This window comes from Parasteatoda tepidariorum, chromosome 3 (genome assembly GCF_043381705.1).
Source record: "Parasteatoda tepidariorum isolate YZ-2023 chromosome 3, CAS_Ptep_4.0, whole genome shotgun sequence".
In the NCBI taxonomy this organism is placed as follows: domain Eukaryota; kingdom Metazoa; phylum Arthropoda; class Arachnida; order Araneae; family Theridiidae; genus Parasteatoda; species Parasteatoda tepidariorum.
This window is the reverse complement of record NC_092206.1, coordinates 44,672,130-44,685,414: the sequence shown is the minus strand read 5'-3', so window position 1 is coordinate 44,685,414 and position 13,285 is coordinate 44,672,130. Positions and strand designations below refer to the sequence as shown.

The 13,285-nt window shown below is 29.4% G+C and overlaps 1 protein-coding gene across 1 annotated transcript in view; it reads right to left on the bottom strand.

Annotated features, from left to right (window-relative positions):
- Window positions 1-4,592: 4,592 nt before the first annotated feature.
- Window positions 4,593-13,285, bottom strand: part of LOC107439548 (acetylcholine receptor subunit alpha-like) — a 60,812-nt gene continuing 52,119 nt past the window's right edge. Inside the window, exons 5-6 of the mRNA XM_016052182.4 lie at window positions 7,606-8,454; window positions 4,593-5,656 (exon numbers count right to left, since the gene is read on the bottom strand). Of these exons, the coding sequence (XP_015907668.1) occupies window positions 5,501-5,656; window positions 7,606-8,454 (1,005 nt within the window). The 3' untranslated portion in view covers window positions 4,593-5,500. The remainder of the gene's footprint in view (window positions 5,657-7,605; window positions 8,455-13,285) is intronic.

Here is a 13,285-nt window from a genome sequence, read left to right as displayed (position 1 = left end):
TTAAAAAGAAAATTGACCTTATTAGACATTTATTTATGTCAATTCCCCAACCAAAAATATCATTTTCTGTGAAGTTGTTATTATATGTCACAGTCTCTATTAGCTTTTGCCAATTTGAATAATTATTTAAAAGAAAAAAAATTTCTTTATAGTATATTATTGTTTTAAAATAAACTTCTTAACGAAAAACAATCATTTTAAAAACAAATGTTAGTTGAAATGGGGAAATTTAATTTTATTTTTGGCCGAAAAAAAGTTTTACAAATTATTAATTGTAAGAATTTAAATAAACAATTAGGTTACGTTTTTCAGCTGCTAGTTAAAAGCAGTTATAAATATGAAAAACCTGTCTTGTATTTATTCAATGAAAAGTTAGTTAACATAAACTAATCATTTAAAAGCTACGTAGTTACCACACGCTTCTCAAAAATAAAATTTATTCAAATTCAATAATTTTTTTCTCTAATTTTCTAATTATTTAATAATTTTCCAAACAATGAAAGTAAAAAAAGATATAGTAATTACATTCCAAACATCATGCAATTATCTTTAAAGGTTTAAAAAATGTTTGAAAAATTATTGTTATTTTCTTAATCATATTTAAATTATGATTATTATAAGACGACAACCTTATTGTTTGAAAATTTAAAAAACACCCACAAAAGTAATTATTGACAAAGTAGCTTTTGAAGTTTGAGTATTGCTTATCGTTCAGTATAGAGTAAAATGAAACAATCTTACTTTGCGTTCTGAGATAAGAACATAACTTTCTTTACATATTTAATTGCATCATCTTTTCAGAAAATGTTCAAGATTTTATAAATTGTCCTGAATCTCTTTAAATAATTAAAATACAAATAATTTCGAATCAAACTATTGCAAATTTCATTTAAAGATGGAACTAAAAAAACATATTTGTAGCAAATATGTGTTCAGTTATATTTCTGTTATCAACATTATTTAATGCTACAATTTATAACAAATATATTCAAGCATTTTGTGGCACAAGTAATACCTAAATTAACTCGTTTCAATATTAATCTAATGCTTTTCGTAAACATGAACATCAAATTAACAATTTGTAACAAATCAAAAAACTAAAATCTTTGAAGTGTTCAATTAATAAGTAATGGCACAGAAATGAATTCTAGATTTTGTACAGTTGTTCAACAGAGTGTACATTTCTTATGCTCGTAAATATATTTTATTTACAAATAGACACCAACTTCAGTTTTATTATAACAGTAAAGTTATCAAACAGATATAAGTCTCCATTGGCTATTTAATTAAACTTTATAAAATTGACATGTTTCAATTTATGTAAGGTTATTAAATGTAGCATTCTAAATTTGTTTATAATGATGCGAATTCCGGAGAGTCTTTATTTTAAGCGATGGTTGAATTTTGAAATTCTTATATGAAAACAACACAAATAAATTCAAACCAAACCAAAGTTTTCAAAATAAACCTAATTTACTATGAAATTAAGGTATTCTAAAAAAAATTTATGGAATTATACTAATTCTGAAGCATTTCGATTTCAACACTAGATTGCCCAAGGAATTCATTTTGACTGTGGATTTTAACTACTCTCTCATTTGCAAAAAATTTACAAATAATAATGCATAATTTTTTTTTCTCCAAGTGAAATAATTCTTTTTATTGTTAATATTTACTAATAACTTCTTATATAACTGTAAATACTATTAAAGACATAAAAAATTAATTAAACAAATTTCTTTACACATTAGTTATTCTTTCACAATGCAGTCAGTTTGACTGTTTTGGGGCAATATAGGTATATACAAAGTTTCAGTTTTTCTAGTGTTAAAAAATGATTGAATTTTTAAATATAATAGAAAGAAATCATAAAATTTCCTTTTATGGTTTATACAAATAGTATATATTCTTAAGAATGATGCGAATTCCGAAGCGTTTCGATTTCAAAAAAATGATTAAATTTTGAAATATTAGAAAAAAAAGCATAGTAAGTTTATCAAAATAAACTATCTTTAGTATAAAATTGACGTTTTCTTTTTCCTTGTAAAGTTGAGAATCATGCGAATTCTTAAGTATTTCAATTTTAAGCAATGACTAAGTTTTAATAAATTTTGTATTTGTCACAACTTTGAAAATTTAGCTTTAGCGAGGCATGATAAATAATGAAAAAAACAAGATAATATGAAATTCTAATATCAAAGACGTGAAATAAAAATTTATTGTTTAGAAAAGAACGAGACAGGCTTTTGGGTTTGAAGGATGAAATTTATTTTATATGTATTTTCATGGTGGCCTAATAAATTAATATTTTTTTATTATATTTTCCATTTTTCTATTGCATTAAAACGTCTTTTTAAATAAATCACTAGTGATTCAACGAATACAGACTCGGCTTGCCCTGCGGGTCACTGACAAGTGATCTCACTAAACCTAATTCTCAAAAGTCCTGACAATATTCTATTTTATGAATAACTTTTATACCATTCATTCTAGTATACATCATTCCAAATTTGTTTAGAAAGATACGAATTCTTAATCTTTTCGAATTTAGACAGTGATTAAGTTTTAAATCATATTAGAAGAGCAATCAAAATAAATTCTGAATGCTATAAAAGTTTTCCAATAATATTAATCCCAAAGACTGATCTTGCAGAGTTATAAAAAGTCTCATAGACTCAAAGAAAATCAATAAAAGTTCGAAATAGCTCCTTAATTATGTCTTTTATAACTATAAAAGAAAAAATTTTCCCCTATCTTTATATCTTGAATAAGTTTGAAAGAGGTGACGTTGGAGGCTTTAATAAAATTGTTTGAAAAGCGTTCTGAAGTGCAAAATATTGAAAACCTATAGATATTAGTGTTACAAATAAGTTAGAAAAGTTTCGAAGAGTGTTATTGTGAATTTTCTTCTTACAATTTGAATTATTTGCTAAAAAGAAACTTTAAGAATTGGAAAATTGATTTTAGATTGAGAAAAACTATAGCTTCAAAAAAAGAAGGATATTAATTGGATGTTATAAAAATTTGAGATATTGGAACAAAAAACAGATATATTTCTGTTTAAGAAAAATCATCTATTTGTGTTCAATGTACAATTATTTAATATTAACAAATTATATAGAAATGGGTTTGAATCAATGTACCTGATATTTTATTTTTAAAAGTATCTAGTTATGTTAAAAATTACATCCTGAAAAAATAGTACATTTAGTATAAATTTAAATATCAAGTATTGTAAAACTACTAAGAATTGCTTTAAAAAATTTTAATTGTCTCAAAACGTTAACATCCAAATGGCGACACTAAAAACAACTGTACCACTGCGAATGAATTTAGTAAAAGCTTCGAAACAGTTGCAAACATTAAATTTTAAGTAGCAGTTTATGAACCTAGTTCAAAGTAACAGATATTATCTCCTTCTAACTCAATTCAACTCATTTATAAATCGTAATATTTTAAAAATTTTCCAAAACTTGAATACAATCTTCTGATTTTTATGTTTATTACTTTGATTCTATATAAATTATTTTATTCCATTTAGAAATAAGGAGACATATACAACGAAATACAAACTATGGGCGTATTCCGTGAGACAGTGCAAGTGGAGCCAACTCCGTATTTGCCTCAACTTTTAAAGTATAAAAAATTTTCTGTCTGCCTATCTTCCAAGCAATTCAGTTCACCTGAAGTGAATAATCCCAAGAAACTGTATATTTGATAATTCAAAAACTTTATTAAACTCAAAAATTATAAAGGTGGAAAAAATCGAGATTTGTGAGCTCTCGTTAACAGGTTACCCCTTTTCAAAATCTAGAGTAAAAAAAATAATACATAAAATAAATAAAATTTAAAGTTACCAACAAATTAATGGTTTGTATGAAGGAAATTAACTACAAAGCAAGAAAATCCGTTACAGGCGAGGTAAACGAAGGTGATTGTGAGTGGAAAATCAGAAAATGATGCTTTTTAAAGTTATATGAAAGGGCGCTAATGAACTCTGGTCGTTTAATAAGGAATCTTCAATCATATGAATGAAAACCGTGGTGGTTTAGAGGATAGATCTCGCTCGCCTCCCAGTGAGGTGACCGGGTTCGAATCCCAGCGATGGCTGAACGATTTAAATCCGCACCCAGGTCGCACCGACCATAGTGCTGATGTAAAATATACTCTGGTAGATGGATCATGGGTTAGTCTCCTTACCATCAGTCATTATAAGAAACCGTAGTAGGTTTTCGCGGTGCTCCTCTCCATGTAACGCAAATGTGTGTTAGTTACATCAAAAAAATCCTCTACAATGGCAAATTTCTCCAATACCTGATCCAGTTCCAGAGCTGTTCAACGACGGTTATTAAATCATATGAATGAAACAAGATTCCAAAGTATCAAAAAGAGCTGGTGTTAAAGGCGTTATAAGAATTTCGGCTTCATCAAAAATAAATCCATGCCAATTGTTCCAACAACATGTGCAGATGATCTATTGAAATGCTGTAGATTGTTATATCCATATTTTTTAATTTAATTTACACTTTTATGCCTGGTTTGCTCAGTTTTCGGGCTAACCAGGCGACATCTGAACTTTATTTAATTTTCCATTTATTCGCTATCAACGTTGTTTCCTTTTTCAAATTTGTTTTGTTTTCCTCGTTCACGTCTTTTAAATCTAGAGAATGAGTGCCTTGTTTCCGAGTGCTCGAATCAAATTTACTTTCACCCCCTTCATAATTTCTTCAGTTAATGCTTTTCCATTTTCTCGTTAATTTAGTTTATAGCTTTCGTGAGATAACTAATTTCGCTTTCTGATAAAAAAAATTTCAATAAAATTTCAAATGATTTTATCAGAAAAGCAATAAATAACATAAGATTAAAAGTTTAACAAACAATAATATTCAATTCATGGATTCGTGACCCATTTTGCCCAAATTAATCCAGGTTCTCAGTTTCTAAATATATATATTATTACGAATATTCATTTCAGTAAAAATGTTATACTAAAAAATGCAGTCAACAAAGTTCTAGAAATATTTTGCATTGCAAAATAAGATTTGTCTATTCACATTTTACGTAACGCAGCATTGTTTGTTTTTAAGAAAAAGTGGAGTGAATGTCTCCGCTCTCCTTTCTAAAAATAAAACAGATTGAACTTTTTTAACTAAGTACGGCAACTATAATAACCACGTTAACGATATTCAGGAACCCACTCATTTAGTATCTTAAATAAACTAAATAACCATAAACGTCATTTAAGCTCACGGAAAGCGCATCATACATTAAACTCATTAGACTGCCTACAATTTTTGTCTTTGATTTTGAACGTGCTGTGAAGTTGTTGTATTTATAAACAACGTGTATTTTTTTTCTTCTAAAAATCTAGAGACCTAAATGTCCAGTGTATAGTGGACATGGCTTAGCTGCCAAGTAAGGGCCGACTGGTGGAGGGGTTGGTACAATACAAGAATCGCGAAATAAATTATTTAGCACATAATATCCACACAAACATTGATCATGCAACATGAAATCCTTCTATAGGAATCCTATCGTCATAAAGAGATGGTGCTTGTAGAATTATACCACAAGTCCCAACAATCGATGCTATAGTAAAGATCCATAGAAATAATCGATCTAGCACCATTGCTACGTATTTCCAATCTTCGATTACCTGGAATTGAAGATTTAGAATGTTAATCAGTTTGGAAATAGAGTTTTTTATTTTTTATAGTATCGAATTTAGATCAAATTGTAACAAATAGGATCAAAATGTAACATAAAGCACACACATTTGTTAAATATCAAATTTTATTGTACGTAAAGCAAGAAAAGTTTAAACTCAGCAACCTATGATATTGTACAATGTCATACAATGTTTTTGATTGTCAATTTGTTATGAAAAAGGGAAGAAGGAAAAAGTTTTTTAAATTCTATTCTTAAGTTTATTTTGTACAACTCTGTGTACCGGCCTGTGTAGGGGGCAGGAAATTGTCCTTCCATCAGAAAGGTTCTGTCTTCGAATTCCGGGCAAGGCAAGGATGTTCTTTCTTTCACTGTACCATCTATCCTCACTGTGAGAGCGACGTTGGCCCACCTAATATGCTGCCCCTGAAAGAGAGGACAACAAAATCGCCCTGTGTATGCCTGAATTGACGGATGTTAACACAGATGGGCATTGAAGAAAAAAGTATTTTTACTTGCTCTGTTACACATCCTTAGATCTAGTAAGCTATTCAACTTTTGTTGGCATAGTTCAACCGATACCGGCTCTTGTTTCCTTAATCCTACTTCCTTATTAATCTCTCATTTTTTTTAAATTATCCATCGATATATTTATGGCTCCATTTGGTATTGCAGTTAAACTCTACTGTCATAATCATAATCATCACAATCAATCATAATTTTGAATACACATTATAAAAGGAGTTTGAAACAGCATTAGTTCAAAGTCAGAACTATTCTTCAAAATATTTTCAGAGGAAAACTTTTGTGAATATCTAATGAAATGTAAGTTTTGCATTTAATTCCACTCCTCTAGAGTTTGACTTCTTAAAATTTCCCCATGTAAGTTCAGCAGAGACTTTCTGATTTTGCTTTTATGCCACTAAACTTCGCATTTAATCTAATCTAATCGTAAGAGTTTGGAAAATTTTATAAATTTATTAATACATTTTTTTCATAGAAACGAAATAACTTTTTGTAAAAAAGGAACAAGAAAGCTATATTATTGAATTTATTCTTGATACAAGCAAAGATATTAACTATTAAATTCCTGTAGAAATATGAAATATGTATATTAGTAGTAATATAGAGTGGTTGGGGTTCATCTATTTCTTAAGAGAGTACAGAGTACTTAAATCGAATGTGTGAAATATAAATCATTGTATAATTTGACGAAGATAAATACCTCGTTATTTTTATTATTAATTATAATAAATATTAATTAATCAAATTCAAGAAAAGAAAGAAAACAAAAATTTGTTCCTCATGTAAGCATAGATATTCACAATTAATTCCTTGCATTCACAAGCATATTGGCATTAATCAAATTTTTTAAGTAATGCACAGTACAGGTCACCTAAGAAAAATTGTAAAACATAAATAAATTTATAATTTGACATTAATAAGTATTTCGAAATTTTATTAAGCTCGATAAATGGTATTCTTTAAAATCGTTTTCTTATAACACATAATATTGGGCAAAATTACTGTTCTCAAATAGCGACAGGTCAACTAAATCTTACAAATCCTTATTAAAAATTGTCAGTCAGTCACTATTTAAATATCACTTTCTTCGTCTAAAATGCTTCTCAGATGAGTTATTATTATTATTTCTAAATACGAAATTATTATTAATATTTCATAGTATTTTAAAAATTGCGCTTAATTACAAGCTTGCTATTATACTGTATTTTCAGAAATACTTCAAAAGAAATGCATTATCTTATTAAAACCATCAATTGCCTTGTTTGTTAAGATATTTTGAAAAATTAGACATATGCTTTAAATGCACCACTGTTCAAAATGCTACTACTGGCCACTGCCTATTACAACAAAAGTTCCTTATTTTGCCCTATAACATGTAATGGAACCATTATAATAAGAAAAATCAATACTTACACTTTCTTCTTCGTCTTCTTTTCTGATGTGTTCAGCAATAAAGAGTATACTTTCAATAGCTTTTTGAGTCTCTGGTGCATATGGTTTATGACGAGAACCACCATTTCCCACCATCATGGGCTCAGGCTCTAAACCTATATCTTCCACACCATTAGGACGACCATAACTAACATGAAGATTATCAAGAGGTGGAACCATTGATTGACCATTCACCTCATCTCTGTGCCTCCTCAGTTCCACGCCATTGCAACCCCTGACTGAAAACTTGGCAGGATCCGCAAGCTCGTCGTCTGAGGCGTACATGGGTCTGCGCATCAGCAACAGTCTAGGCATTATGTGAATAAATACCCTCCTCACCCAAGGTGACATTTGGTGTGTAGACGATGACCTGAAATGAACATTGAGCACTCCCACCGTTACCGATATGGATAAAGTGACTAGAATCATAGTGAAAAGTAAATATTTCCCCAAAAGTGGGACAGCTAAAGAGGTCGGTGGAATTATTTCGGCGAGCAGCAAAAAGAAGACAGTGAGCGACACGAGAATGGATATGCAGAGGGTGACTTTTTCCCCGCTGTCGGATGGTAAGTAAAAGACCAGAACTGTGAGAAAAGATATTCCAACGCAGGGGATGATGAGGTTGACTGTATAGAAGAGCGTCTTCCGACGCATGGTAATGTTGAACGTAATATCTGGATATGGTTCAACACAACAGTCGTAGTATTCCTCATTGTATTTCGCTGGTACAAGAAGAATGTCCCACTCCACGCTCTTGTAGAATTCACTCATATCGATACCTAGAGGTACCAGAGTAGAGCCTTCTTCTTGTTTAACGTGTCGCAAGTCTACCTAAAAATAGAAATGAAAATTTTAGTGTGTCACATTTAAGCGGCTCAAATGAGGTTATGATTCTACATTGTGCTAGGTAAGAATAAAGCAAGGCAATAACTAAAAGTACAGAAATGGACAAACCATGGTTTTGGCTCTATAAACAAGAACCTATCTCATTGTTTAAACTCAAAATGAAAAAAAAAAATTTAAAATAACCAGACATGCGCGAGCAAAGTGGTTTAATCATTAAGCGCAGAGGAACAAGCTTGAATACGATAATAAAAGTAATCAGATAAAAAACGGGTGTAAGGGAATTTTAAGAGAGCACTAAGGTGCTCAGTTGTAGAATTTGAATTCAGGTTTCCAAACATTAGGAAGATATGAGTTATTCGAAAGAAAAAATTAATTTTAAAGATTTTCAAAATATGGAATGATTTCCAGAAATCAGATCGATTGATGAAGACAGTATTAAATGATTTTAGCATATCTTTCATGTTCTTTAAGGATAATAAATGATCTTCTATTGCACAGGTTTGTAACGTTACGTTTAAATTTAGCATTTCGTTCTTAGACGCTTAGGAAGGTTCTTATTTATCGTACCGAAACTATAGTATGTCCATTTCGGAACCTTTATTTGTGTTTATACATTTCAAGCTATGCAATTAATAACAAAATCCAGAGCACTTAATAAACCAATCTTAAATCATATATTCAGTAGGTACTAAGCTGTAGATATAGATCTACAATACAAAATTAGTGTTTGCAACGCATTTTCTTCATTGTTTACAAAAAAAAATCAGGAACTTTATTGTTTCAAATTCGAACAATTTATGTAAAATCTACAAAATACAGAATGAAACTTATTAAGTATTCCTGCGGATTAAGTATTCCTGCTGGATTTATCTATAGTAATTAAGCTGCAAAATAAGAAAGAATCAAAACACCTGTTTCTTTGATTACTCTGCGATTCATAAGAATCTGTTCCCGATACCATTTCTGCTGTTTCTGAAGTAAAATAACATCCTTATTCCGAATGAAATATGCTCCCCTATCACCCATCAGTTTCTGGTAACTCTCCACTCTATATTTATCTCACTTCGATAATTATATGACTATTAGTTTCATATTTTTGAAGAAATGATTTTTTTTCTTAAAAATTCAAAAACGTAATTTAACTTTTTTTTTAAAAAATTCAAAAATGTAGACAATTAAGACGGAGAGATATTTGGGGGTATTATTTCCTTGATTTTAAAGTTATTAAATAGATTAACTCTTACACTCGACAAAACACCTCCTAATAAAAAAAAAGTATCTACTCAAAATTTTGGCTTAAAACGAGTGAGTTGAAAGAAGTCAGGCAGCTCTCTGTTTGCTAATTATCAAAACTTTATTGTGAGAGCACTTGGACCTGTCCAAGGAGAAAAAAAAATTTTGTTTTTTGAAATTTCTTCTAGAGACTAGACGCGTAAAAGATTTTCACAATTTCATGAATAATTGTAGTATAATTTGAAATTAGTATCTTCTAATTCTGAAAGTATCTTGAAAAATTATTTCCTTTTAGTTTTCTTCTAGCACTTTTTTAAACTGTTTTTGAAGTGTTCCAAATTCTTCCACTTTTCTTAGCAAGCACCAACAAGAAAAATAAAACTATTTAGCGACAATTTTGGCTAAAGGCCTTTGACGGAAAGTGCCCCAAATGAATCCGAAGAAAATTTGAAAGATTCACCCCTCTTTGTGACCTGTCCTCTCGATTTAGATTGTCAATATGCTTTTTTGATTTATTTTTTTATGTTTATTATTATTTTTTTTATTTATGTGCATTGTAGGTCGCGATAGAAAGTTGATATGGAAAGAGAAAAAATGGTGTGGAAATCTGGAATATGTAAAAAATAAGTTAAAAATACTTAATATGTTAAAAATGTGACAGTGATAATTTTGTTGTTGATTTTTTTCCCAATTTGAGTAGTAAATCCTCCGAAAACTCTATGCTAAAACTGGTCCTGTCTTAGAACTTGTAATGTTTCAATTTATTCAATTGTTTTAAATAGCCACCCTCCGATGGAGATTTCCCAAAACTTTTGCAAGAAAGTCAGTATGGTTCAAAGTTTTCTATCTTCTCTTTTTCCAACTTTTCTTCCAAAATTGAGCTAAATATTGTTTTGTGAGATTGTTTTGGAGAGAAAAAAGAAGGCTGAAACCTGATATATTAGGAAAAAAATCCCCTTAAAATATCTGGTTAATTTTAAAGACTTTTTTACAGCTGAAGTATATGAATTGTCCAAAATATTGCACCATGCTACAACTGTTACTATATAAGAAGTTAGATACTCTTTAGCTTCTAATTAGATATTTTAAGGTTTAAATAATATCCTCCTCTCTTGGAAATAAAATTAAAAAATTATATCAGAAAGTATTATAAGTAGCCGATGCCTCGCCTTTAGTAAACGGTAGTGATAGGTATAAAGGGGGATATTTGCGTAAAAATAAACAGGAATGGTGACGGGACTTTCTTTTTTATGTCACGCAGTGTTAAATGTAAAATGTGGATACGATTAATGAAATATTTCTATGAAGTTTCTAAAAACCTACTCTCCTGATTTTACGAAGTTTGTTAGTTATACACACGAGAAAACTTTTTTTTAAAATTCAATCTGAGCCGACCGGCCTGTGTAGGCGTCAGGGACTGGCTTTGCATCAGAAAGGTTATGGGTTCGAATCCCGGGCAAATATTGGATGTTCTTTCATTCTCTGTACTATCTGTTCTTACTGTGAGAGCAACGTTGGCCCACCTAATATGGTGCCCCTAAAAGCGTGGCCAACAAATCTGCCCATCAGATGTTTATATGACGAAAGGTCGTTTTCCAGTTGGGCATTAGAAAAATGACTAAATAAATTCAATCTGAAAGTTATAGAAATTAGAAACATTTAGTGGTTTTCATTAACATGAGTATAGATAGAATAACATTTCTTAAGGTGTAATTGGCTTTCTCACAAAACAATACTTTTCTTATTCGCAGCAAGACAGTCTTTCTTCAAATCCAATATGCTACATTACGATGTTTCTGAATTCGTTAACAGTTTTAATTATTTATTTATTTTTTTCATAAACGAAATGAAAGCAAAGTTTTTTTTATCAGTAATTTAACTTAGGCTTTTGAAAAATCTAATAAATAAGAGTACTTTTCTTTCAGAAAATTACCCTATCTCTCAAAATAACTCTATATTTGATAACATGTAGATGTCTTACATTTTTTAGTAGCTCTATGTTACGTATTGGTTATGATTTGCAGGATAAGAATTCTTACTCTTACATTTTTGTGCTTTTATGACAATTGATATTTTAAACTATATATAAATTTCTTATTGTATTTTCGATTTTATTCACTTTTGCATTTATTACCAATGTGCCGAATGTATTTTATCGAATACATTTTTTGTCTAATTTTATTGACTTTTAAATGTATCTGCCTTGCCATTTACTGTTTTATAAACTTTATGCATATATTATAAAAATAAAATAGTTGCAGGAACTTTACCCTTTGATTTGTTTTAATGTATTATTTAGCGCTGTTTGTCTTGTGCCACTTAACTCTACATTCAACTCAACTCAACTTGACTATGAGTTATTTCAACAAGTAATACGTTTTATTTGCTCATTATTTTTAACAACTATTGATAATTACTAAGGCATGAAATGTCAAATGCTATCAAGTTTGTTATAGATCAGAAATTCTCTTCGCGTGGTAATTATTAAAAATACTTTTTGGTAAAATATTTAAAACACGACGGTCTATAACTTTAAAGGAAGAAAATTCTTTTGATGAAAGCGAATTTTCCATTAATACAAATTTCAAACTTTCAAAGTGCCTTGTGTTTTCATAGTATTATGGGTTCATTTGAACTATCTTTGATTAAATATTTATAATTCAAAACTTCCTTAAAACAAGTTCTTATTAACGTATTTCATAATGCCAATTACATTTGTCGCAGTATTGTCGATTTCGGGTCTTGTACAAATTTAATTCTACGGTCAACTCAAGTAGCGTTAAACAATAAAAAGCTTATATGGTTGCAGATAGTTGATTCACAAAATCAAATAAGAATTTAAAATTTTCAGAAAGTTTTAAGGAAAATGATTTAATACTATTGTCTAGCAGCACTCAGCAAATACACTTGTTCCAATAATTCCTTTAAAACTAATCCAATTAATGAGTCCTCATATACTAATAAAAATTAAATTAACTGTCCAAAATAGTTTTATGCTATGCAAGATTGTTTACACGCAGCTGTCAAGATATAAAGCTTTAGATTGGCTTCTCCTTCATTTCTTTTCAAATTTTTATGTAACTTTTTAAATAGAATTAAGTAAAATCTTATTATTGTCTTGTGATATTTTCCAAAAACGCTTTGTGCGTTATGCTATTCATATGTAAACAATTTCTGTGAAGAAAGTTTTATTTTAACAGAAATGAATAAGTCACAAAAATGCATCTTTATTGTCGAGTATTTAAATTACAATCAAAATCGCAACAATGTTGGTATTTGGCACAATTTAGACGTCTTTGAATCTTCTGTTATTATATTTTACAAAACGTATGAAATCAAATCTTACATAGAGGCATAAAAGAGTTTTATTTCTGAATAAGTTCATATTCATAAAATAAAATACTGTTCATATTCATAAAAATAAATAAAGAGACTCTTTCAAAAGGAATAATTGAAGAAAAATTGTTTTGGCAAAATAATCCTTCCATTAGCGAAAGAATTCAGCCAAAAGATTGCGTTGCTACATTCGCTTGTGATTAAATAAATTCATACCAGCGTTATCAGTCTTATAAAATGAGCTAAT